The sequence below is a fragment of the Chionomys nivalis genome, chromosome 20 (genome assembly GCF_950005125.1).
Source record: "Chionomys nivalis chromosome 20, mChiNiv1.1, whole genome shotgun sequence".
NCBI classification, from domain to species: Eukaryota; Metazoa; Chordata; class Mammalia; order Rodentia; family Cricetidae; genus Chionomys; species Chionomys nivalis.
In genome coordinates, this window is record NC_080105.1 from 48,951,127 (window position 1) to 48,978,286 (window position 27,160).

At 48.3% G+C, this 27,160-nt stretch overlaps 1 protein-coding gene across 1 annotated transcript in view; it reads right to left on the bottom strand.

Annotated features, from left to right (window-relative positions):
* Nucleotides 1-9,672: 9,672 nt before the first annotated feature.
* Nucleotides 9,673-27,160, bottom strand: part of Sfrp1 (secreted frizzled related protein 1) — a 36,892-nt gene continuing 19,404 nt past the window's right edge. Inside the window, exon 3 of the mRNA XM_057752691.1 lies at nucleotides 9,673-10,014. Within this exon, the coding sequence (XP_057608674.1) occupies nucleotides 9,692-10,014 (323 nt within the window). The 3' untranslated portion in view covers nucleotides 9,673-9,691. The remainder of the gene's footprint in view (nucleotides 10,015-27,160) is intronic.

Here is a 27,160-nt window from a genome sequence, read left to right on the forward strand (position 1 = left end):
GATTGGCCTATGGGGAAATCGGTAGTGCTTAAAAAAATAAGTGAGGGATGTGGGAGGGCCCAGCCCATTGTGTGTGGTGCCCCCTGTGAGCTGGTGGTCCTGGGTACTTAGAAAAGTAGTCTTTAGCCTGGCAGTAGTGGCGCACGCCTTTAATCCTAGCACTTGGGAGGCAGAGACAGGTGGATCTCTGTGAGTTTGAGCCCAGCCTGGTCTACAGGGTGAGTTCCAGGACAGCCAGGACTGTTACCCAGAGAAACCCTGTCTCAAAAAACAAAAACAAACAAACAAACAAAACAAAACAAAAAGGAAAGGAAAAGAAAAGAAGGAAGAATGGAAGGAAGAAAAAAGTAGGCTGAGCAAGCCAGGAGGGAGTAAGTCAGCAAACAATCCTCCATGGTCTTTGCTCCTCTTCCTGCCTGCAGGTTCCTGCCCTGGCATCTGTCAGTAACATAAGCTGTACAGTGAAATAAACCCTGTCCTTCTCAAGTTACTTTGGATCATGGTGTTTTATCACAGCAATAGAAACCTAACTGATACCAACACATACACATATAGACACACAAAACCTGATACTACCACCCACCGATCCACACCCACACACATGCCCTGATCTCTCTCACACATACACACAAACTCACATGTGCACACACTCTCTCTCACACACACACACACACTGATACTACCCACTCGTAATAAAAAGAGACTCATTCTTCTTACTCCAGTTTAGGTTTTGTTTTGTTTTGTTCGTAAACCTTTCCGCCTTAAAAACAAAACCGAGAAATGGGGCAAAATCCCAAGGCTCCCTAAAGAATTTAGCGGTCAGCTGCTGAATTTATGATCTACCTACCTTCTTTGTCTTGTTATAAACAAGTTTCATATGCACCATGCGAGCAAATGCACCCTAAGTTCCCAGGAGGAAACTGGTGCTCACAGAAGAAGCTGATGGAATCTCAGCTGCAGCTTGGCCAGCCAAGCCAGGCTTGGTGCCTTGGCTGCAGAATCTGCGTGCTCCCTAAACCTGCACTCATTCCCCAAAGTGGATGTGTCCTTTCTCATATACCCTGGCTCCTTTCCAGCACAGGTCAAGTTCCAATGCTTCCTACAGCATGGACAATGACTGGGCCTTGAGGAATACCAGGTGGCTCTGATTAGGTCTCCTCCAGCAGAGAACCCAATCAATTCCAAGGTCGGAGTTCCTGTCCCTGCCTGCCAGGCCCAAGTTCCAATACTGGAGGAATGCAGCTGCCCTGGTAGGGAAGCAAAAATCTCGATTTCTTCTTCCCACCTACTCTTTCCACAAAAAGTCACCAAGAAGAAGAAAGAAAAAAAAAAAAGCTGGCTGGCTTGCAAAAGAGACTCCAGAGATGAGTTTGGACATCGCCACTGTCTGTAAATCAGCATTTTAATGAGTTAAGTGCACATGAATCAGAAACACAAGGGTCACATTTCCTCTCAAATACTTGAGGGTGGGGGTGTACAATACACTCCCAATTTGGCCTAATCCAAAATCAGGAAGCAGGCCAGACCCTTGTCAAGCCTCCCTCGTCCTGATGTTTGGCTCAGCAACCAGGAACGGTTCCCCACAGCCCTTAGCCCTGCGATTCTGCGAGGAGAAGGTGCACGTGACAAACCCCAGTAGCCCAAATCGATGCACACAGCAAGGCTACCCATGACCAGACAGAACCGGGGGTGGGGGGGGGAGGACGAGCAAAAATGAGGACAACGGAAGGGTGTAGTGTGGGGATTTCAGTAGGAAACGGGCATTTACAGGAGAGCAAGCGTTCCCACACCACTGCGAACAACCATGCCGACAGGTGAGAGTGGTCAGCTCAGGGTAGCAGAGAATTAAAAGCTGGCACAGCTTTTTCTCTGGAAAAAAAAAAAAGGAGAGTGGGAGGTTCTGAGGGCAGAGCTGTGACCCTGTCTCTAAGCTCAAGTGTGAGGTTTGTGTGTGTGTATGTTTTTCTTGATTTTAGAAGCTGAATCCATTCCCTGCAGCTGAATCTACTCTTTCCGTCCACCAGACAGGGAGGACTAGAGGTCAGACAAGGTATCCCGCCTTCTCTAGACCCAGACATGTTCAGGTGGGAGAGAAGTGCTCCTGGACCAGACCCCTGTCCCCTAACCCAGGACAAAGAGGTCCCAGCGAGGAAGGTCTAGGATGGAAGGTTCCTGCTAGGGGCCAGGCTGTCCGCAACACACCAGCCACCCTTTTCCTTCATGGAGTCCTGGCGCAACCAAGCTAACGCTGGAACCTCGCCTGGGAAGAGGCCTTCTTCCCCTCCAGCTAGCTAATGGAAACAAACACAAATGTCTTGTCCTGACAAATATCCGACCTGACCGTATTGAGTCTCCATGGGGGGATGTCATCCTCACCTGTGTGCAGCTTCCTTCTCACGAATATATACCAGCTCTGGCGTCAGAGAGAGGAGGCAGCCGAAGAGAATCCTGGGAGCTTGCAGCGCACTTGCGCAACAGCAATGGCCCATTCCGGGGACGTGGCTGAGAAGGTTTCGTGTTCACTGGTCCACAGCTGACACCTTTCCCCATCCCCCCCCCCCGCACACACACACACCTCCTTAGGACCTTTGGAGCCTCCCCTAAGTTTGACTCAAGTCAAAAGCTGATTTGCCGTGGCCTAGGAGACTGTCGTGGCTGGAGCCGTTGCGTATCTTGGGACGATAGTTGCCAAACTAGGTTTCCAGTAGTCTCAGCTGCCGCCTTAGGGGGTAAATGTCCTTATTACTGAGGAATCTCACATATTAGGTGGTACTCACCTTTCCTGTCCCTGGGTCACATTGTGAAACAGCCCCTTGGGTCTGGGCATGCAATTTTCCCTTTGTTCATTCAGATGATGAACTTAGCATCTAGACAAAGTGGCACAATCACCCATATCTGTGTAGTGTCTTCAGACATTGAGGCAGCAAAATGGAAACCGAGGCCCTGAAGTCACCTCCCTTTCCCACCATCCTTCCCCAAGTCTGGATAACGAATGACGTTGGGTGTTCGTGCACATCATCAGAAAGCAGCAGAGATGTACAAAATGTACGTGTACAGAAGCCTCCATGAGACCCCCTGCTCTTTCTGTCCTTGGAAAGAAGAAAATCGAGTGTGCGGCTTTATGTCTGGATTGCTATCTGTAAGTCCTGGGACCCAGGGATTTCCGGAGAAGCTCTGGCCTTGGGTCCCACTGGCATTCAAACAGCAGGCTTCCTGGAGGAATAGACACCCAGGCTCCTGACTCAGGCGTTTGCAGGGATGGAGGCAGAAACTTTCCCTCAGAGCTCCCCCTGAAATCCCAAAGACCAGGCCATGTGAATTCTGATCCTTACCCAGCATCCAGACTGGTTTGGGTGCTCAGGTGATGGGAAGGCCATCCTAATTAAAACCACGTGGTGGTGGCCGTGTTACTGTTTAAAACTGCTGGCTCCTTTCTCCGTGTTCCCACCTCCTTTCTCTCCTCAGACTCACACACATGCAATGCTCCCTCCCTCTATTTAAGCAAACAACTCTCGTCCTGATTAAGTGCAGCCCCTTCTTATCTAAATACTGCACAGATGTACGAAGACATGGGAGCTTTCTACTCTTCTGGAGAGCTCGCCCTGACACCTATCTTCCTCAAAGTCCCACAGAGCAGCCTTCCTTGGCCTCTGCTGACAGAAAGCCTAATGCCTGCCCCCTAGTAAATCAGCCCTGCTTGGCAGGCCATTCTCCATTTGTCAGGGAAAGGATTTTCCCTCCAAAGACTTCAGTCGCCCCTTCCCATCTTGGCTTCCCCCACAGCGAGGGTTTGAAACTGCCCAGATGTGAACAAATGGAACACGAAAAGTCCCACCTCTGTTGGCAACTTCCTGTCTTACTTCAGCTGTCCAGATAACACCGGCAGCCGGTTAGCTCCAACAGTCACCAGTAGTGGGAACTAGCACTATTAAGGGACACAGCTTGAAATGCTAATAGGGTGCCCTGCCAAGGGGGCAACAAAAGATGGGGTCTTGAGTGCTCCCAAAAGTAGAGTGCACCCCAGAGGGACAGCCGTTTAGGGCTAGGAGTGTAGCTCAAAAGTGGGCAGCTTGCCTCCTCTGTGCAAGGCCTGGGGTTGGCCTCCCAGCACTGTAAACAATTAAAAGGGAAAAAAGGAGTAAACGATGGAAGATTAGCCCCAGCTAATCTGGGTTTATAATCGGCTCCCACTCTCATTGGTTTTGTTCCCAATTCAAAGTATGGCTCCTACTGTGATTGTGAAGGAGATAGCTCCTTAAGAGGACTTCCCAGACTGGTTGTCCCACTGGGTGCCTCTCCGGAGCCCTTAAGAGTGCCCCTGCCCAAGGAGTGTTTGTCAGACCCAGCTCCCGCTATCCCTAGAGGGTGTGGAGTACTTAGGTGGTAGCTCAAGCCTTTAATCCCAGCACTCAGGAGGCAGAAGCAGGCAGATCTCTGTGAGTTTGAGGCCAGCCTGGTCTACAGAGCGAGTTCCAGGACAGCCAGAGCTGTTACACAGAGAAACCCTGTCTTGAAACACTGAGTGAAAGGAAGGAAGGAAGGGAGGGAGGGTAGAAAGGAAGGGAGGAGGGAGGGAAGGAGGGAGGGAGGGAGGAAGGAAAAAGAAAAAGAAATGTTTTGTTTTAGATCCACAGACTCAGAATCTACTCTTGTCCTATGTAGCTGTGGGATTGAATCACAGAAGAACTCTTTGAAGAGCCCGATGTACCCCATTATAAAGGAAAGAAAGCCTCATCCCTGCCCTCTGAACCACTTTATTAACTAATATCAAAGTAACCCACAATACTCCAGGAAGTCTTGCAGCAATGTGTGCAGAAGAGAAAAGAAAGCACCCCAAATAAGCACCTGCTTCTCATTCCCAAGCCAAGTTCATGCTATTAGGTTTTGCAAAGATCCACAAACCAGGGTCTTGAAACAGCCAGTAAACCAATTACAAGTTGTAAATCTAATGTTATCTAGATTGTCAACCCCATTCAACCATAATATGCCCAGGAGAGACAACCAGATCCTGAAGACTCTAACCCAATGAATAGTTCAATCCGTTGATGAGTTAAAATTTTGAATGAACTGTTGGGAGAGGAATCGCAGGTAGGACCTAGTAGGAGGAAGTAGGTCACTGGGGAAGTGTCCTTAAGGCCACATCTTCCTTCCCCTGGCTCCTTCTTTTCTGTGTTTCCTGCGTGTTGCGATCACGTGTTTCAGTGAAGAGGCGGCAAACTAACATATGAGACCTCATTACTACCGTTCACATTCAAGATCTCTGGGGGTGGAAGCCAGAAACCGGATGTGGACATGCCACTCTCCGTGACCACCACACATGCTAACGGTGGAATATGTCCCCTTCTTTCCTGCCATTGTCACCAGGTGACTGCCCCAGTGGTTCCTCCTCCGGCGCCAACGTGGCACATCTGGATCCCACGTGGGAAGACAGTGGAGTCAACTTCACTTGGACCCATCTCTTGCTACCCTTTGATAGGGAGGTCTGGAGAGTTCCTTGAGGAGTGATGTGCACTATGCAGATGGAACTCAAGCAAGCCTGTAGTCCTTAGATCACCTGACATGCCTAAGCAGGCCCACCCACTCACAACCCTGGGGACCCTGAATCCCCCGGCACCCCCAGAAACAGAAGTATACTTCTGTGCCCTTGTGCTAACTTGTTATGGAGAGGACACTTTGAAATGTCATGAGATGCTATGGGTCATGGCAGTATGGCTTCTGCAGGGTAGGACCAACCGAAAGGAAATTCTCTCCTTAACCCACAGAGAGCCAAGAGGAAGTGACAATGCCCTACTTGGGCAGTGATGGTGCAAATACTTCACCAGAGTAGATGAGTATCTGAAGATCCTCGATTGTCCCCTAAGAGACAGACGGTAGTGTTGTGCCTGGATGGGGGAGGCTCTGATGCACATTTGAAGAAATACTAGCGGTTCTAGTGTGGAGACTTTTTCACGCGGGGGGCGGGGGGCAGGGGTACCATGTAATGGAGCCATCGCTACAGTGGAAAAATTCCATAGGCAAGAAGCCCAACCCAAAAATAAACATCTAGGGAACAGCAAAGTGTGTCACTCTGGGTACAAAAGCAGGCCCAGTAGGTAATTCAGCTGGGACTCAGGGACTGTGGGTTCTGATTCTAGCCATGCCAGTTACCCAAAGTCTTCTGGGAAGCCCCAGACATGTCACGTCTTAGATTGTTCGTCTGCAAGATCCCGAATGGGACCACAGCACCAGATACAAACCATTTCTTAAGTTCTAGCAGGTCATTTGAATGTGGACACTAAAATGGACCAGCCGGGGGGGGGGGGGGCAGGGAAGCCATATAAAACACGGAGCAGAAAGTTTGGCCGAGCTAAAACCCACACAGCCAGACAGACATTAGGCTGTTACGGAGAGATGGTTAGTGGGGAAGGAAGGCAGGGAATATACACGGTCCTTCCCAGGGCTCTTACACCCACCACACCCAGGCACCACAAGGTGATGTTGTAGGACCAGAAGCCATCGCTGGAACACAGGGGAGAACGCAGAGTCGGGAAGCGTGGATGCTGGACAGGCAGTCGGGTAAATCACAACTCACATTGTTATTGATTGAGTGATTTTAGTCAAGTGAATACATGGCAGGAAAAGCATGAAAACAAAACACATATGGGAATTACTATTACATAAGTGATAACATCAAAACATCTGGTCAAATGTAGTTAAAAAAAACAACACAAATGAAATGGAATGTAAAACGTCTTCACAGTATTCAAAGCTTTTTATAAAAGTTTTGGACTCTCAAAGTGGAGTCCCTCACGAAAGAACTAGGGCCAGCAGGAATTCCATCTGTGTGCTGGGGACCTGTGAAGCCAGGTAAGAGCAGCCAGCATGCCAGCGTGGAGATGTGGCCTCAGGTTTGCTTCTGAAACACATCTCAAAACACTTCCGCTATGAAGGCACAACAGATCATCTAGCTACACCGAGTCTAACAAGGAAGACAGGCTCTAGCTTTGAGAAATGAGATTTCTGTGATTGAAACCTTCACAGTTAGCTGGAACCCTCCTCGGTCCCGGCCCCCGGGAGAACGTAGCGCTAACATGCCAACCATGAGAGTTGAGTGTGGACACAGAATGTCTTAAAATAGTATTACAATTCCTGCCTCCGAGCCTATCTTCTCTCTACTGGTAGTGCCCAGTGGATCTGCGGGTCTGGCCTCCTCCTACTCTCCAGAATGAGACTTTTAAAGCTCTCTAAGGCTGACCCTTTCCCTGGCAACAATGGTCAGAACGCACATGGACCTCCTCTGCTGGAAGCTGGTGCCGAGGCCAATGAGTCTGCACATTGGTTTGTTGTGCCTTTTGTCGAAAAGAACAAAGGTTGGAGATCATGCAGCTTTGGGTTCATAGATAGCCTCCCTTGCTTGTGCTGAACTGCTGAGCTTGTGCTGACAAAACTGACGCACACGCATCTAAAATCCTCACAGGTCCACAATAGAACTCTAATGCCGGGGATTCTGCAGTGGTGGGGTGCGGGGTGCAAAAGCTGCTGCAGTTCACGGGATCAGTTTATTGTGAATTCTTTCTGAGAGCATTGCCTCCTACCTGAGGGTCCTAATCTAGAGCTGCCCAGCACAGCCCCGGCTCGCTTTCTGTGAAACTGCTAACACACCCTCATATAAACTCACGTAGGAAGTCTTCTGTCACTTGGAGAGGGCCCTGCTACATGACCCACTTTGCCCAAGTGAGCAGCCCTTCAGCGAGCCCTGAACTAGCAACTCTAGGCCGCGCTCTACACACTCATGAAATACACTTGTGTTTCAGTTGAACAATGAGAAAAGTAGACTATTGCTAATTATTAATATGTATATGCATTTTTAAATCATCCAAAAGTATAGGCAAATCATTTAAGGCCCCTAATAACGTTAAGGTTGAGAGAATATTTAAGTGTAATGATAATGGGATTACTACACAGGAGGTTAATAGGTCAGTATCCCACTCAGGTCGGTAACTAGGTTGGCTTGTTGATTTCCAGGCTACAGCCATTCAGAAGTTACCAGAATTTCCCTGTTACTGTGTCGGTCCAAGGCCACTGGATGACACAACTTTTCACAATGCTGCAGCAGGACTGAGCACCCCAGGGAGACAGACCGCCACTGCGTTCCTTGAGATGTGCTGGGGAATGAATGAATAGTCAAGACTTTGGTGGAAGAAATCAGCGTTCATGTCTTTTTTCTTTAGAGCTACTCAGACAGCAGGAGTTAGGCTGCGGAAGAGAACCGGCTTATCTACATCATTTACTAAGCATACCAACTTTGAGGACTACCTTTTGGGCACTTTTGCCAACGGTTAACTGTTGTCGCCATCTCCTTGGACAGGACACTCATCCTCAATACGCATGAGTGGTGGGGGATACAAAAGCAAAAGTGGAGGGGTCAGGCAGGCAGCGATTTCGAGTATCTTTTAACCATACGCAATCATGTTGAAAGAAATGGATCTCCTTGGAGAAAAAGCAATCTGGGGAGCGCTGTAGATACTGACAGCTTCCACAACTGTGCAGGCTCCAGGGCAGAAGGGAACTACAATGATGCCACGCCCGCCCCCTCCGCAGCACATGCGCAGACAGTTGTTACTTTCCATAGCACATGCGCAGACAGCATGCTCATTAAGAGGGCAGCCTTGGGCACTTAGAGATATAGATCTTAGTCTTGGTTGTCCCTCAAACGCTCAGTGTGGATTTTTATCAAAGCCTTGAAGGGTGTGTGAGGTTTTGTCACTGTTTATGTAGCGGGTGTTCTTTTGAAATATGACAGATGAAGCCACAATGTGAGGCTCCGCATTCACCCTGACTCATGACTTACTGATGCTCTTGGTTTTTTTTTTTTTTTTCTTTCACCATGTTTTTGAAAACCAGTAACCATTGGCTGCTCGGCCTGAAATGCCTCATGTCTCTTCATGCCCACCCATGTTCCTCCTCATACAAAAGCAAGCCTCCGTCACCCTTGTGTCCCAAGGGATGGATAGACATGGCCATCTGAGACCAAGAGTCTCCTATCAAAGGTGACTGGTGCAAAAGCTGAGGGTAGAACAGGCAGTGGCCTCCCATCCCACCCCTTGTCTATCGCATTCTGTACTGGGATACCCCGGCTACCTTGGGAGTGTGTGTGTGTGTGTGTGTGTGTGTGTGTGTGTGAGTTGGGGTGGTGGTGCTCTTGGTTCTATCTAATGCAAAAAAGGAAAGATTACTACCAAAATGAAAGCAACCTGCCTTGCCAATGGTCAAGTTTTTCTACCTGCAAGGACTTGGTTTACCCAAAGACTCCATGAGCAATTCCTAACGATGTCCAGAGCCACATACAGCTTGCGTCAGCTGCCCTCACACACTTCTTTCCAAACTGGCAAACGCGTGTGTGTGTGTGTGTGTGTGTGTGTGTGTGCGCGCCTGAGACTCAGTGAAAGGATCCTGCCCCTTCTTTTGCACAGTGACTGCTGGCCCTGCTGCCGCCCTTAAAAAGCCTTCTAGTCTAAAGAGCCCTGGACATAGCTGAGTGCGGCTATGTCAAGAGGGGGGAGTGGGGTCGCTGTAGGAATGGAGCCAGCTGCGATGCAAAAGCCACAACTGTAATGGGCAAGAGCAATATGTGAACCCCAAGAGCCAGGGCCGTCCCCTCACCCCCACCCTCACCCCAGGTCACACACTCCCTCCCCAGTCCACCCCAGTATCACTTAAAAACAGACTGGAAGGTGGGACACTCGTGGTTTTTCATTTTCTTCATGAAGTTTTTGAACTCCTTGTTTTCCTTGTCCCACTTGTGGATGGCTGTCAGCAGGTACTGGCTCTTCACCTTGCGGCCCATGATGAGAAAGTTGTGGCTGAGGTTGTCCAGCTGGTGGCAGGGACAGTCGGCCCCGTTCTTCAGGAACAGCACAAGCCGCTTCAGCTCCTTCTTCTTAATGGGCCCCAGTTTCAGGGGCTTCTTCTTCTTGGGGACAATCTTCTTGTCGCCATTCTCCTTCTTCACTTCTCTGATTTTCATCCGCAGTGCTGGGATGAGGAGGGGGAGGCAGAGAGAGAAGGGGAGGGCGAGGAAGAGAAAGCATTTAGAACACAGCTTTTCACTGGAAACAACAGCCCACCCAGTCCTACAGAAAGGGAACACAGTGACGCTGGTCACTGTACTACCGAGCTGTGAGAGCCCCCAGGGGGTAGCTGTGGGGCATCAAGAGGGTCTCACATCAATTTCAGGTTTCATCACATTAAGCAAAGTAATTCAGAATTGGAAAGACAAATACTGTTGTATTTCTCTCTCGTGCAGAATAGAGAGGTGTGTGTGATGTAGGGGTGTGTGTGTGATGTAGGGGTGTGTGATGTAGGGGTGTGTGTGTGATGTAGGGTGGTGTATGTGTGATGTAGGGGTATGTGTGTGATGTAGGGGGTGTGTGTGATGTGGGGGGGTGATGTAGGGTGTGTGTGTGATGTAGGGGTGTGTGTGTGATGTAGGGGTGTGTGTGTGTGTGTGTGCTGTAGGGGTGTGTGTGTGCATTCACATGTGATGAAGGTAGCTTGAGGTGGGGGAAGGGGAGAATAAGAGAATAATGGGAAGGGATATGAGTGGAGGACAACAATACACATGGATGAATATATCATGAAGTCAATTCTTTTGTATGTCTGAAAATAATATAAAAAGAGAAGAGGTCACACAATTCAACTTATCCTATATAATCTAATGTTATTGTCCCAAACATTTAAAGAAAAAATTGTCCTAATTGTTTTTTTTGTAAGAAAGTTAGTGGTTTTGTTTTCATACCATCCAAAACAAGACAGACAGAATCTGGGGGCACATGCAGCAAGGGGAACTCAGAGAGCCCTTCAAACTGTATGCCAAAGTGTGCTCAACATCAATGCCAAATTCAGCACAGGTGAAGTCAGAGTTCCTCCAGCTGTCTGTTCAGGGAAGTTTGATCTAAGGAAGGAACTGCCCCACTGATCACTAAGCCACAGATGGACACCTCTGAGGTCTTGTCCATGGAAAAGGCCCATGCAGAATTAAACTTCACCTTGACTCCCTAACAGCTCAGAGACAGTTTTAGTGGGCACATACAAGTGACAGCCACTCCTCACATCTAATATGCAAGAAGAGCCTCTTGGGTTCTCAGAACCTGGAGAAAGAAATAACAACATACCATCAGCCCTCCCTCTGCTTTGCTTTGTGTCCACGGATTCTGTGTTAGTTTTTCTTTTCCATAAATATGGGATATGGAACACGGGCCCCACTGTGTGACAGGCAAGCACTCTACCACTGGACAGCATCCCAGCCCTGAATATTATTTTGAACCTGTGCACAGCTCCTTCAGTGGTGGCCATCAAGGACCCAATGAACAAAGACATCCACTAAGCACACACTGCTATGTGCTTTAGAAGTAGCCAACACCAGATATTAGAAATCAGAACTCATCTTCTAGATATCAGCCACTAGGTAATCGATACATCCCCTGAACTGTTTTGAATTAAAAGTTACCAAGCCAGGGAGCGGGAGGAAGGGAGTGGGAACTGGGATTGGTATGTAAAATGAGAAAAGATAGTTTTAAATAAATAAATAAATTTTTAGAAGAGTATCCAAACCCACCACCACCACCATCATTTTCAAATATCTCAAGACTTCCACTGTATTCCATGAAGAAAGCTTTATTCCTTTAACAGATGGATTCTAGTAACTCCATGAAGAAAGGACAATGATTTACCCCATCTAGGAGATAAGAAAACTGACATTTGGCCAGTCAGTTGGCTTGCTCATTCGTTAGTTTTAAATTCCAACCCCTGTGCGTTAATTAACCGTCCGTTATTTCAACAAACTCCTGAGCTAAATCAGCTGATAAGAAGGAAAGTTCTGTTTTGGTGACACTCCAGTTTTCCATTCATCACTACGGTCCCTATGGGCATGTGACAAAATATCACATGATAGCCAGAGCACGCGGGCAGGAAAAAGCGGGCAGGAAAAAGCTGCTAGCCACATGGCAGTAAGTAGCAAGCAAAAAGAAAGAAAAGCACAGTGGTTTGGGTTCCCTCAAGACATGCCCAAAATAACTCGTTTCCACCAGACCCATCTGAATGTTACACCAGATCCCTGAGTGCCACGGAGATGGGGGCACAGGCGGAAGCTGGGGACCAAGCCTGTAGCACATAGGCCTGGGGGGCAGAGGGCTACAGCCAAACCACAGTGCCCTGACAACCAGCACACTTCCAGTCGCTGGGCTGTGCCTGCCGCCTCTGTGGTTTCAAAGTTCTTCCTAATGAACCCCAAGCTTAGAGTGCACTAACCGGATGGAGAAAATAAGGGGTTCAGAGAGGCTCCTAATTCCACTTCCATTTTAGAATGGCTTCCCTCTTGAAATGACACAAGAGTCCCTCTGGCTGAAAGAGACCATGCTAGAAGGAGAAGTCACCACAGAATGTTCTGTTGGTTACCAGGCCAAACCTCAGCTCCCTTACAAGCAAAGAGGAAGGGCAAAGAGAAGAGTCTTGAGAGCAAATCTTTCACGAACGAACGTGTCTCTAAGGCTGTGCATTAAACTACTCCCCTGACCGTTTTCTAGACCTTGAGGCCTACTTAACTCAAGTCCTGCCTAATAAATACTCCAGGCGTGAGAAATGCTTCACGCCAGGGCTGACAGAAAGGTCAAAAATGGACCCTTGTAAGCAGGCATCCCTAGCTGTTGACCACCTAGCTCTTCAGGAGTGCTAAGCACTCGGAATAGTAAAGCGAGCCACAGCACCCCAACTCCCGTGAATTCAAAAGCATCAACAACCCCGCCTCAGTAGGGTAGGTTGCTGCCCACCGCTTCTGATTTGCTTGAATCTCACCCCCAAAATGAACAAAGCAATTGAAAGCCAGTGGTCCCACCCTGCAAGGATCAGATAGTGGAGACTGCCCCTCCAAGGCCTCACCCAGGCGGGCCCAAAGTGGCCCACTGGCCCACATTCACCTCGGCTCCCACTCCACCTTGAACCTGGGATTTCACTTTTAAAAAAGAAAAATCACTTGATTCAGTGTAAAACTTGATGAAGGAGAGCTCTCAACGGGGTTGAGCAAGGGGAGCAGCCAGAAGAGACTCACCAGCGGGGGCCAAAGCCAAGGCAGTCTCGTCGCTTCTCAGAGCAATGGGAACGGAAAACAAACCTTCCCCATTGTTTCCTTCTTAGTGTCCTTTGGAGACCTCTGTGTTGAAAGCGAAGTCCTTAGTGGAACTAATAATGGAATGTTCGCCAGGCCATGAGGGCTCTTTAAGTCACTGATGTGAGCCTTTTGAGAGGGGTGGCAGGTCCCGCAGCTGCCTCCATACCTTCCTCCAATCTTTGGGGCTTTCTGGCCATGAAGTGAGTGACTTCCGGGCAAGACAGTGTTCTAGCCACAGTGTGCTGCCTCACACAAGGCAACAGGCCAACGGGTCATGCACTAGCCTCCCAAACTGTTAGGCGAAAGAAGCCGTTCCTGTAGAAGCTGGTCATGTGAGGTATTTGCTGTGGCAACAGGAAGTGAACTCACTACTTCTCAGAGAAAGGGCTGCAAGGCAGTGAGGTAACTCGGGTCCTTTCACAAGGTAGATGATGCCCAAGTCCAACGTGTAGAACTCAACCGTGTCTTAGAAGTGGTCAGGTACCACTTGCATTACCACAAGAGACAGAGAGTGATGCACACACCAGCCACCAACAGGGGACCTTCTTTACTGCACCGAAACATGTCATCATTTACTGAAGGCCCACCATGCCCTGTGCTTGCGAGACAAACACAGGCCAGGTGCTCCATCTACTGCAGCGGTTCACACAGGCCAGGTGCTCCATCTACTGCAGCGGTTCCCAACCCGTGAGCCATGACCCCCACGGGGGTTGCAGATCAGATTCATAACAGTAGCAACGCTGCAGTTATGAAGTAGCAAGGATATCACTTTGTGGTTGGGGGTCACCACAACATAAGGAGCTGTATTAAAGGGTCGCAGCGACAGGAAGGTTGAGAGCGGCTCATCTCCTGGCTCTTGGTTGCGACTCTCGATGGCAGTCAGGCAGGCAGGCATGTCGAGTGCTTTATTGCAGGCAAGAAGAAGCAGGGCCACACAATAACAGCACAAGGCTGCCATTTGGAGGAGATGCAATCAGGATTAGAACCCGTAGCCAAGCCCGCTGACCGCGTTCTCTCTCCCCACCCATTATTGAGTTTAAAACGCTATTGCCTCAGTGGAAACTATTTCTTGATTGTGCTGCTTTTAATCACAACTCAAAAAAAGAAAAATGTTCCTTTGTCGTGACCATGTAAAGGAATTTAGTTTACATAGGTTGGGGGGCGGTGAAGGGAGGAGGGAAATTGATGATGGACGTGTGGTATGCATTAGATGCTCCAGTTCTCCGCTGCTTGGCTCACTTTCTTTCTCAAGGTGAAGAAAGTAGGAAAGAAGGCACATGTGGCCAGAATTGCTAACATCTTTCCACCTTCCCAGGGTTTGCTTTAGGCATGCAGATGACCTGGAGTGTTTGATAGGCAATAACCTGTCCAAGGTTAATTTCCTCACATCTGTGGGTGCCTGCGCTAACCCCACCACCACTGTGCCATGCCTGTGGCACTGAGGCAGAAGTTGGTACGGGCCCAGAATAGCCAAGAATCTATCACCATTGCTCTCTCTAATCCTGCCATGCTCGCTGCCAGGAGGTTAGGAAATTCACCCGCGGATGGGTTTGCAATGCAAATGCTGGTGGCATCAAAGACCCAGGGGAGACAGCAGCTGGGAGACAGCCTCGGGACACAATACTGTATGGACTGTTTCCCATCTATAAGATAGAAAGCACAGCCTCGCTGCTGGCATGGCTTCCATCACCCCCAACGCTCCACTCACCTGCCCTGTTAGATAAACATGGCCCTGAAACTAAACCTTGGGCTCCAGATTGCAGTCACCTTAAAACAAAAGAAGAGGAAAAACTAAAGGGAAACAAAACCATTCTTTCTTCTTAGCATCCATTTGGCATCCCCTAAGGGATAAGCATTACTCTTATCTATGCCATACCACCAGCCAAGAATTCAGACATTCAAAAACTTTGAAAAACTCCAAACTTGAGTCTGCAATTTGTACTCTTTGGGTCTTTCTCAGAAATCTTAAAGCAAAAGATCTCCTCAGTTTGAGTACATCTGAGTACATTTCAGTAGACCATGAAAAGGCTCCATTCCTCTTTCAGTCACTCGAGCCGTATTTTCTGCACACCAATTATACTTCCCTGACTACCTCCCGACAGGGCTCAGCCAGATTTCTGAGTCTAAAAGGAGAATCAGGAAAGTGCTGACACTCTCTCCCAGACCGCCTCTTCCTCTTAACATCCCTAGTCTACGAAATGTCTTTCTTACCACCATGGCCAGGTACAGCCGCCGGATGCAAGGTGGCCACCAGCCAAGGGCCATTCAGTTAAAGAGCCAATAATCTGGCATTGCTGTACGCATCTAAGAGGAAAAGGAATAATTCGGGGAAAGGTGGGTGTGTAGCTGAGTTAGAAAACATGCTTGAAGCTCAACAGATGACAGGGAACAGGTAAAAGGGGGGTAAAGTATAGAGGAGAGAAGAAAAAGAAGGGCCCTAGCGAATCACCTTGCTGGGAATGAGGGGAAAGAGAAAAGAGCCAGAGGCAAAGATTAAAAATAAAAAAAATAACCTAGGCAGCTGTTTCAAATGGAGCAGCCACCTCCCCATCCCAGTGCTGAAGAATGTGTTCAAACCGGGACTACCTGGTGATGCAGGTCACTGACATCTGTGAGAGGCCAGGATCTGAGCCAGCAGAGGTCATTCCAGACAGCTGACAGCCAACGGAGAGGAGAAGACTAAAGCATTCCCTGCAGACAGGCCCTGAATTCCTGGAATGTCTAAAAGAACGACACCCACTGATGACCACACGCCAAACGCAACTAGATGGGGCACACGCAAGCTCTCTACCTCTTCCTGCCGTCAACTGGAAATGAGCTAAAACAAAAACAATAAACCCACAGGGGCTGAAGAGATGGCTCGGTGGCTAAGAGCACTCGTTGCTCTTGCACAGAACCTGGGTTTGATTCCCAAGCACCCATATGGTAGGTGGCTCACAACGATCCACAACTACAATTCCAGGAAATCCAACATCTCCTTCTGGCCTCTGTGGACACTAGGCATGCACATGGTGCATATATGTACATCTAAATGCACAAAATAAAATTAATAAATCTAAAAAGAATTAACAAACAAAATACATGAAAGACAATGGTAAAGACAACAAGAATACAGCAAGAGAAAGTTCTGGATAGCAGAAAGCAAACAGAAGGTCAGACTGGCCTTGACAGAGAAGACAAGCTGAAACCAGCTGCTAACGGGGAGGAAGGGGGGGAATGCCTGCTGCTGCTAAGAGTATGTTGGCCCTATGCAGGGCCCACAGAGGCTAAGGATCTGGGCCACACGATGCAACTATGGGCTCAAGAGACTGACCTCACATCAACCCCAGCAGTAGCCAGGAGGTTTACTTGATATGGTAGGTGTGCATCTGATAGGAAGAGGGGGTGAAGTGCAGGAGGCCTCACAGCACTGGGTGAGAGACTGCTAGGTAAAAAGTGGGACCCTTGGATCTTGGAACACCGAATTTCTGGGCTGGTGTGATGGCTCAGCAGGGAGAGGGGCTTGCTGCTAAGCCTAATGACCTGAGTTCAAATCCCTGGAGCCCACGAGGTGAAGGAGAGAACTCACTTCCACGAGCTGTCCTCTGACCCCCTACATACACACATAACTCACACAAATAAATACATAAAGAAATTAAATGCTATAAAAATGCTTAGACGAACACCGATATCTACTTCCAAGTCAGAGGGTTAGTAGCTAAAAAGAAAATACCACAAGTTTTTGGGGTTTCATTTTGTCCCTCCTTAAAAATCTCAAATGAGGATAACAACTGGCAGGTTTAAAATACAAAAAGCTTTCAACTCCTCAGATCTCAAACTCAAATGTCCAGAAAAGGACTGACAGGATTTTAAGGTAAGTCTAAATGTGAATGATAGAGACCAAAATCACAAAAAAACAAATAAATAAATGGGGGTGTGAGGAGGATTTCAGAGACAACAGGAGCAATGTAGGAAAACATAAGACATCTTTAAAATGCGATCAGATTGTAAGTTACTTGTCATATAACAAGAACAGAAAACTATTAAAGGAAGCATTCACAGAACAGGGCTGTGTTCAATATGTGTGTTTTGGGTCAGGTTTAAAGACATTTCCTGAGATCACAAACAAAGAGACAGTGAGAGGGGAGGCAGGAAATACACGAACGTAGACCAGGGACCTGAGTCTCTACGTCTGAATAAAGGCAATTAAGGAACACATAAAAAAATAAAATAAAATGGAGGGAAACCAAGGAAATAATGTAAGTCAGTTTTTCAGAGATGAAGAACATAAACTCTCAGTTCATGTCGTACCTGGCTCAAAGAATCAGCACACTTAGAAACATAAGGAACGGAATGACATTTCGAACTACACAGAAAAGAAGATCCGCCTAAGCCAATGGATCCGGCATCAGGATGGTACTGGATTTTGCAATAGCAACCCCAGGAGTCTGTAGAACAATGAAGGAAATGCTTTAAAATCCCCCACTATGACAGAGCCAAACCACCAACCTGTACTTAACAACAGGATAAAGACATCTTCAGACATTAATGGGTTAAATACGAATTCCTAAGTGTCTTTCACGAGGAATCTATTTTTTTTTTTAACGTGGAGGTTAATGAAAATAAGTATAAGATTCAGGAAAATGAAGCGCTCACATCAAGAAAGCCAAAAGAAGGCTTAAAACGTCTTCTCTATTACACTTGGCACAGTGGCGTGGTTTCAGTCTACCCAGGCTGAAGCAGGAGGCAGGACAGAGCTCAGGAGACATACTGCTGTATAGCTAAAGGGGGGGGGGACTAAAGGGTGGGGTGAGTTCATAACAGGAAGTGAGGAACAAAGGAAATAAAACGAGGCAATTACTATCTCAAAGGACCAAATGAGAGGTGACAGTGCAGCCAGTGCACTTAACTGCTCAGAGGCAAATAACGTGGTCTATACAGCACCAGGAAATTCAACGGCGCAGGCGCTAGGCCAAGGGCGCTGTGTTGGGCACGCGCTAAGCCAAGGGCGCTGTGTGGCTGCCTTGGGAAGATGGTATAAAAGAGACTGTCTTCAGCCTTCACTGTACAAGAGTCAACAAATGGTCCACACAAAGAGACCAGGAAATCGACCCCTGCAGGCCCTGTACTTGTTACAGGTTTGCTAACCATCTCCAGAAACTCTACCCCAGGAAAATTGGCACTTCTGATTTGTGAGATGCGGATGGGAGGGCATGAGGGAGAAAGCTGCCATTTTATTTCATTAGGGTTTTATTTTAATTTACTTTTTATTTTATGTGCATTGGTGTTGAATGAATGCATGAATCCCTGTGTGAGGGTGTCAGATCTTGGAGTTACAGACTGTTGTGAGCTGCCATGAGGGTGCTGGGAATTGAACCAGGGTCCTCTGGAAGAGCAGTCAGGTCGATGCTCTTAACTATTGAGCCATCTCTCCAGCCAGTTTTGTTTTGTTCCTTTTAGTTGTTGTTGTTTTTCATAAAAAGCCTTTCATCCCTATTTGATTTTTAGACTACATTTTGAGGCATAAAAACCATAAATTTTTAGAAAGCTTATGATCTCATGCAGAACGTGAATGAGTTACAGAGAAAACAGGGATTATACAGTCCAGTGTAAATGAAGCAGCCTAGTTTCAGTTCAGCCTCCTTAAAGATTGTTTTTAATAAATAATCAAAATAATAATTATTTTGAATAAGAACTTTGTTTCTCAATCCTTCCTTCCTTTCTTTTTCTTTCTCTCTTTCTTTCTCTTCCCTTTGTCCCGTCTTTTAAGAGATGAAGGAGAGGCAACCCACACATCTTATCAACGCTCACCATTTTCCAGATGAGAAATCCATTAGGTCAGAAAGTGCCTTGTTTACTTTGAACTGGAAAGGATCTTAGACCTCCTTCAACTGTTGTTCCTGGCTAAGTCATGAGGTTGGAAACCCCCACAGCCACAACTACCACCTGTTCCCGGCCTCTGCCCCAAAAGGTAACCCACGGTGGCAGACACCAGAGTACGCAGCCTGGCTCCTGTGAGATTTGCTTTATCTAAATTACTCTCTCAGAGAGGTCTGACGTTTCCAAAGAGATGATCTGGGAGCAGGAGTAAGCTAGTTCCAGAAGCTGACACCTTATCCCGTGGTGGCCTCTCACCTGCCAGACTCAGTCAGCTAGCCAATGGTTTGGGAAGATGGGTACAGACAGGCACCACCATGTACCAGCCATGTTGCCGCCTTACACGGTTCCTACCATGTGGATCCTCCAGGTAAAAGAGTGTGTTCAGATAACAAAGCTTGACTCAGCTACGAAAACTGGAGAGTCGGCTTTCTGCTTCCTCATCCCAGTTCATAAACCTCCCAAGGCCTGAGGCAAAAACCACCTTCCTTGAACTTAACTGTGCCAGTAACAGCCTGGGCAAGGGCCTCTGGCAGTAGCGGCAGCCACCTTCAGAATGCAGAGAGGGCCTGGTCAATATGAAGGGCTGGCTTTGACACACTGGAGCCCAGATATGTCCTACGAACAATGGTCTCCCAATGGTGGCCTGACAGAGCTCACTGTTCCCACCAGGAGTCAGGGTTTAGCATAATTAATTTGTTTAGCAAAGAAAAGAGCTGACACTCAGGCACAAGAACTCAGACTCTATTCCCCAGTTTCACAAACCACACACAACATACTTCCTGACTTCAGGACATACATTACATACACGTATACATACATACATACATATTAAAGATTGAAAGCCCCAACCAGCTACAAAGAACAGATTAAATTTTTTTTTGAGTGACTCATTTGGGGCCAATTAATTAACTGAAGTTGTCCTGCTTACTGGATCCCAGATAATTTAGAATTTAGGGAGCTGATCACAGAAAAGTGCACAGCTCCCCCCACCCCACACATATCCTGCCACTTCCCCACCACCACCACCACACACACCCCCTAGCAGTTTCTGGAACCCCATTGCCAACTCTCCGCCTTCACTGCTGCACCACTAACTTAGGCTGTTGCAGCAAAGCGGAACTCTCCGCTGGAGACCAAAGTCATGAATGGTGTCATTTCCATCTCAGAAGTGTGGCTCTGGCACCAAGAATTTGAACTCCTAAGTAGAACCGAGAGATCCAGTGCTCTCTCATCCTGGACTCAACATAACCACCCCTACGTGCCTATCAGCCAGTAGGAGAAGACCCATCTGAAGAAGACAGTCATTAGGGCTGACTGAATCTTGGCTCCAACCCAAGCAAACCTGCCAAAGCAAACAGCTGTTCCCACCACGGGGTCACTGAGCTTCCAGCCCTCTCCATTCCACCTCCTGGGGTTCACATGAATGGCAAAGTTGCAACATCTCATAGGAAGGAAAACAGTAAGAGTAGGGAATGGGATTCAGAGCCCATGAACTGGACAAGCCGTGAGTTCTCAACAGTAACTGTGAACACGGCTCTCAAGCCTGAGCATCAGAATCACGCAGAAGGCATGTTGGAAAGAGGACTGCTAAGACACCGTCTGCCACACACGCACACCCCCGTCACCACCACCACCCTTCTGCCATCCCTCTTTCCACAGTTTCTGATTCAGTAACAATGGAATAGGACCCAACAATTCACACTCCCAACAAAGTTCTAGAAAAGCATGGATGCTGCCGGGCTGGGAACCAGCTAGAGACATCTAGCTGGTTTGCAAGCAAGGACTGTCTGGACCTAGCAGCATTTACAGAGTCAGTGTGACCTTTTGGGCCTCGGCCCCTTAGTTGTGGCCCTTGCACACCAGAAAACAAAGGCTTTTCTAGCGTGAGGCAGCACATTCTGGAAGAAAATGGGTCCGCACGCAGACTTAGCAGACCCTCGCGAGCCCCACCAGCAGCTTTCTGTATGAACACGGTAAGGCTCTTCACTTCTCTGGCTCTCCACAAGCACTTGCAGAACAAGGAGCGAGGCAGTTCTGTGTCCCGGGCCTGCGATTTAAATCTAAATCTTCCAGTTCCCCTCCCTCTGCTGCCTTGGAAACCTAGTACTGAATCCCAGACCACCCAAACTGTAAATACCTCAGAGAGTACAGGTGGCCCTTGCAGTCCATACTGTCCAGGGACTTTGCCAACCGTGCCTTTTGTCAAACATCAGCCCAAGAAAATGACCTTAGTCTAAAATCAAGGACAACTCCAGAGCAGAACACACGGGACACCTCTAAGCGTGGTGACTAGCTGGCCTTCATGTCAAGCCATTAAAAGATGCACAGTGCTGTCACCCTGGATGCTATTAGCTGAAGAAGCCATGAATCCAGGGCCTCTGAGCAATGATGGCCACAGACACACTTCGGCTTTCTTCCTTTAGTTCCGCATGGAGTCATTTAGAGGCAGCACCCATGCTTTTCCTATTTAAGTATCAATCGGCTCCAGGAAGCTCTTGGCCAGCCAGCCCCAACCCTGCCCTCGGTGGCCTCAACATCTGAACCTTGAATAGACACAGCTTTGTATGCTAATAACCCAGGAGTTCGCCTTATCTCTCCTTCACTTAGTGCGGTTGTGCATTCACATGAACTCTGCTTGGCAACTACTGCAATGCCTTGGCCACTAGAACGATCAGTTAAGCATTATTTTGAGCACACAAAAATAATGAATGAAAGCACACACAAAAAAAAAATGAATGAAAGTCACACAGTCATTGCCCTGAGGTTCACAGCCTCACTCGTGAGACTAATTCTTTACACAAATGCATTCTTTAGCCTTTCTCTATGCATGCCCCAGGCCCCTAAGTTCCTGAAGGAGATATTCAGCTCTGGATACCTTTCTAGATGACTCACATGGGAAAGGTCAACGCCTTGTCCAGGTCCAACGAAACAATGGTGAACCCAGGAAGTCAAGTTCCCCCAAATAAATTCAGGACCCTGATCCCTGTGTCCTGGATGTCTTTCTTGTCTACGGTAGAATGCTGCTTTCCAGGCCTAGGGTCAGGACAGACTTCATTGAAATCTCACTGGCCCCTTTTCCATCCAAGGGCATTTTATGTGTCAGAGGATTTAGAGGATAACATCCCTCTTATTCAACACAAACTGGTGCTAAGACCAAGAACAAAGACAATGAGTCAAATCCTTCACTCAAACCATCATTAATTCTGTCCCCAAGGTCACGCCCACCTCCTCACTGACTTCTGTAGCAACACTTAGCTAAGCATCATGTTCATTCTCGTCCTGTCCTGCACCCACCTACATTTGAACTTTCTAGTTTCTTTTGGTGTGGTTTTTTTTTTTTTTTTTTCAAGCCTCTAAGAGTTTGTACTCAAGGCAGGGAGACCCTGGCAGACCATCCTGACTCTGACCCTCAGTCAGTGCTTAGGTCCAATCTGAGCCCTGGCCCCCACCTTCCCCATCCATGAGAAGTCTGGGGAGGAATTTCAGTAAGAGTGGGCAGAGCACACTTTCACCCATCCAGAGGTCCTCGGGGAATGCACACAGACCCAGAGAGATGGCAGTGTATTCCCAATAGGAGTGCTGGTCTCTCCAAGGTAAAAATTGGTCTTGACCTGATATGGGTTAAGTCAAAGCTAAGAGTTGAAATGAAAATCAGAGTTAACACCAGGCCTATCTCAAGGCTGACCTCATCGCTATCCCCAGAGTTTATCGTGACTTCCCAGCTATTTGAGAGCTGGCCTTCGGTCTGGGTAGCACTGATGTCACCCTGGAGCCGAGTATTCTGGTTCCTGCTTCAAGTCCTCTCAATCTCTTTTCTGTCACTACAAACAGCAGAAAAGATTCTAAGAACCCAGGGGAAGCCGGTAGGTAAGAGGGTTGCTTAGCATGGGTTCTTGCTTTCCATGACACAATCTCTTCCCTTTTCACCTCAGAGACTCCGGACATCTTCCCTTGGCTATGACAAACAGACAGTTCCCTCTAGGAGCTCCTTGAAAGACTGCTGGGTGGACATCACATCCGCCCTCTTATGTCCGGGGAGACCCCATGCAATGGGGGTGAATTGTACCAGGCCTTTTCCTGGGATCCCCAAGTACCCTACATTAATAAACCTGGGGGTTGTGTGGGAAACCCAATGAAACCACGCTTGGAAAGATGCCTGGAAAGACATCGTATTGTTTTTGTAGCTATTCCCAAGACGTACTGAAAGATGTCCAATTACCTAAGCATGACACAACAGTAACAGGAGATGAGACGACAAAAGTCTGCCCAGACCAACACAAGTGTGCAGTGTACCTGAATTATGAGCACTCACAAGTGTGAGCACATATATTGTGTATGTAGGTCCATGCTCAAGTGACTGTGGGTATGTGGAGGCCCGAGGCTGATGGGCCACTGGGATCTTTGGCAATCACTCTCAACCTTATATATTAAGCCAATGGCTCTCAGTGAGTTTGGAGTTGGCTGGGTCAGCTAATCCAGCCAGCCAGCTTTCTCCCAGGGTTTCTCATCTCTGCATTCCCCACGGTAAGGTTACAGGCAGGCTGCCACGTTCACCCCGCTTTGTATGAGTGCTAGGGGTCTGAATCCAGTCCTCCGGCATACACAGTGGTCACCTTATCATCCACAGGGCCATCTCTCCAGCCCCAACACTCTGTAGACGTAAAAATACAAATTAATTCCTCCGGTTTTCTTGTCCCTGCTTATTAGTTCAAGCAATTCTCAGTGCCAAATAGAACTTTTTCCTTTGTTTAGACTAACAGTTCCCATTAACACAACAATGTGCAGCTGTCTCGACTGAGCCAGAATACAGCTAAAGTGAGCAACTGGGCATCAAATCAGTCCCCACCCCTAATCATATCCTCACTACCTGTTGGCAACTGAGCATGCGTGCGTGCGTGAGCGCTGAAGACAACTAACTACTCGGGTTACCGGGAAGTGGGAGTTACACACACACACACACACACAAGCGTACATAGAAGCCCCTGGGAAAATCTGAGACTAAGGATGACGCTAGCTTATTAGGCCAGACTTGGAAGCAGGGCCTGATGGGAGGAAGGAACTGTGGCTCCAGATCCAGCTCAGACAAGCTGTACCACAGATGGGCCACCCTGTGGGAGAAAGCGTTGTCTTCCCAGAGGCAGGGACACAGTCAGAGAGCAGGCTCTTGCACAGCAACCCCACCCCAGTCTCTGTGGCACCTGTGCTCTGTGACAGCCAAGTATCAATGAGGACCCTCACTCTGGCACCGTGACTGCCAATCAACAGCTTAATTAGCAAGGGAAGCAGATGGGCAGGGGCAGTCGAACGGGCAACCCCATTTGCCATGGCCCACTGCAGAGTACAGGGGCACCTCGGATAAGAGAGCCTGGAAATGGCACAGGAAGCAAACTCTGCCACCCTGGAGGCCACAGAACGTTTGGCAAGCAGCTGGAGAGCTCATGTGAATACTGAGAGGCGCACCATGACCTGACTGCGTGTCACGACCGCCTCAGTGAGGCGGGAACCTCTGGATCAAGCCCTCATGTTCAAGTGCAAGTAAACACTTTCTCACTGACTAATCTCTCTTCTGCCACGCATCCCACAGTAACCAAAGTAACCATGGGCTTGTCAAATGGCCTTGGATCATTTTCTACCTAGCTAGCGACACGCTAACTGGCCTTGTAAGGAAATTCAGTCACAATTTCCCTTGAAGAGATGCATGTGACTGTGTTTTGAAAATGTTCTTTCTTCTTGTGCTGGGACTGGAACCTAGGATTGTACAGATGTTAGGCAGGTACTCTACAAATGAACTGCACCTCCAACCCTTGCATGTGTTTAAGGAACACGGGACACAGAACAAAGTGAGATTTAAGAGGCCATAACCAAACCTCCAACGACCACCCAGAGATGCCATGGGGCCCGGCACTGCTTCGAAGCAGACAGCTGCTATGGCTACCACGGTCCCACCCCCTCAGCCTCCGTGAATGCTCCTCTCATTTTCCCCTCTGTATATCCAGGCTTGGAAGTCCCACTTCCCAAGTCCACTAAGCCCAAGCTACTTCCCCACATACGACCTGCTCTCTATCTGTGTGTGTTTCTAGTGCCAAAACAAAATCCCAAGCCAGAAACGAGGCCCACTCTGCACTAAAGACGTAAAACCTAAATGCACTATCATTTCCTGAAAGTGATTTCAGCACAGAGGGAAAGCCAGGTCAGTGTCCCCTCTGCCAGCCTTCTACTCCCCAAGTGTGGAAAGACCCCAGCAGAGCTGTCCCCTCCCATTCCAGGACCACTGAGCAGACACAGCAAGGCCGGAGCCCACAGTTCCTCCTGTCTGGCACAGAGAAGTATCTGCGTTTTCTTGGGGCTTATCTCAGTACGTTCCCAGTGCTGTCTTTCAACCAGCATTCTAGGCAAAATAGAGACGAGACTTAGGACAGACAGGACTAAGTCCAGACCAAAGGTCAGTGTCCCTGCTGGAGATTTTAGATGTGGGTTTCCCATGATTTTCCAGGCTGAAAGAACTCGTGGATCCTGGCCTGGCTTTCACAGGAATCTCGGTGGCACAGGAGAGTCCAGAGAGAGCCTCCAAGTCATCCGACCCCCAAAGAGCATGGGAAAAGGGGGACTTTGATGGGTCCACGGAGGGAAAAGCTCCCCTCGGCTCACCGATTCTTGATGTGGAGCAATCACTGCAAACAAGAAAATGTGCCAGGAGATACATTAAGTCTGTAAGAAAAGAAGGCTCTAGGCAAATAGCTGTCAGTCAAGGCATAAAGCAAAACAATATATTGATTCTACTCCTTGCTCAATGAAGGGCAGCCTTATGCACAGCCTCCTCCCCACGTCCCTACCACATACACGGTGGTGCAACTGTAAAGACAATAAAAAAAGGCTTTTAAAAAATTACCAGGAAAACTGATACCAAGAGGAACCTTGGGAGAGGGAGGTAGGACCAGACACTGGAGCTTACAAGGAGGTAGGCTTGGGGAGGAAGAGACTCCCCAGGGCCTGAGCTTCTTCTCTGCATGTCTGCTGGACCTCTTCACTGGCAACTGGACAGCAGTTTCACGATCTGGCTACGGATGGCCTGAGCTGTCTGGTCTTCCTCTGCAGACTCCGGGCTTCCAGATGTTCCTTTTGCTCAGCTTGCATCACATCATGTTAAGTCTGTTTGTGAGGCCAGGGACTAGAGAGAAACAGGGTTCAGGGCTGGGATCCATGAATATTGGTAGGATCTAATCAGCTCCTTAGTAAGAACCTCTGAAGAGGCTTGAACGTGAGGTTCCTCAAAGGTACCTGGTCCCCTGTTTGGAGAGGATTAGGAGGTGTGGCTTTGCTGGAGAAAATATGTCACTAGGAGCAGGGCTTTGAAGATTCAAAAGCTACTTTGAATTTGCTTTCCCTGTTTACCTTTTCTGGTTTGAAATACACATTCCTGGCTACTGCTCTCATCACAGGCTGCCTGCTCCCTCTACTCTGCCCTCACGGACTCTTACCCTCTGGAACACTGAGCCCCAAATAAACTCTTCCCTCTGTAAGTTGCCTTGGTCAAGGTGCTTTATCACAGCGATAGATAAGGAAGCCATCTTCGGACCCCATGAAAGACGAACAGGCTCACCTGCCACCCAACCCCACCACCTGCCGCAAAACACACAGCAGGTATTCCAAGAATTGCGGTCCTGCGGTTTGAAGGGCTGGAAAGGACTGTGTTAATTCCTTCTGGATTTCTGCCACGTCAGACTTTAGAGGTCACAGACTAGAGGTACCCTGCCTTCGCATGCTTCCAGTAGTGGAGTGCACGCTCCCTGACATGCAGCTCATCCCAACTTTGCTTTCAGCCATGAGTCATACTCTTCCAGAGACACACAGAACAGGTCTTTCCTGTGCAGGGTGAGGCAGCCACAGGTCCTCACCAAGCTTATAAGCTTCATGTCCAGACAGACCCATCCATCTTAAAGAAAGATTCAGGGAAGGTAACTTCTAGGCCCTTAGGAAAGGGCATAGTTACCCCCAACTCACTTCTCCATGACGACACATCTGCCATCAGCCACTGTGAACCATGGCTGTGCTGAATACTGGGTCCACATCAGAGCAGAGTGTAAAAAAATCAGCACAGCCACTTGGTACCAAAAGCTGATGGTCCCCCTCCTACCTGTCCAAGCATCTGAAGATACT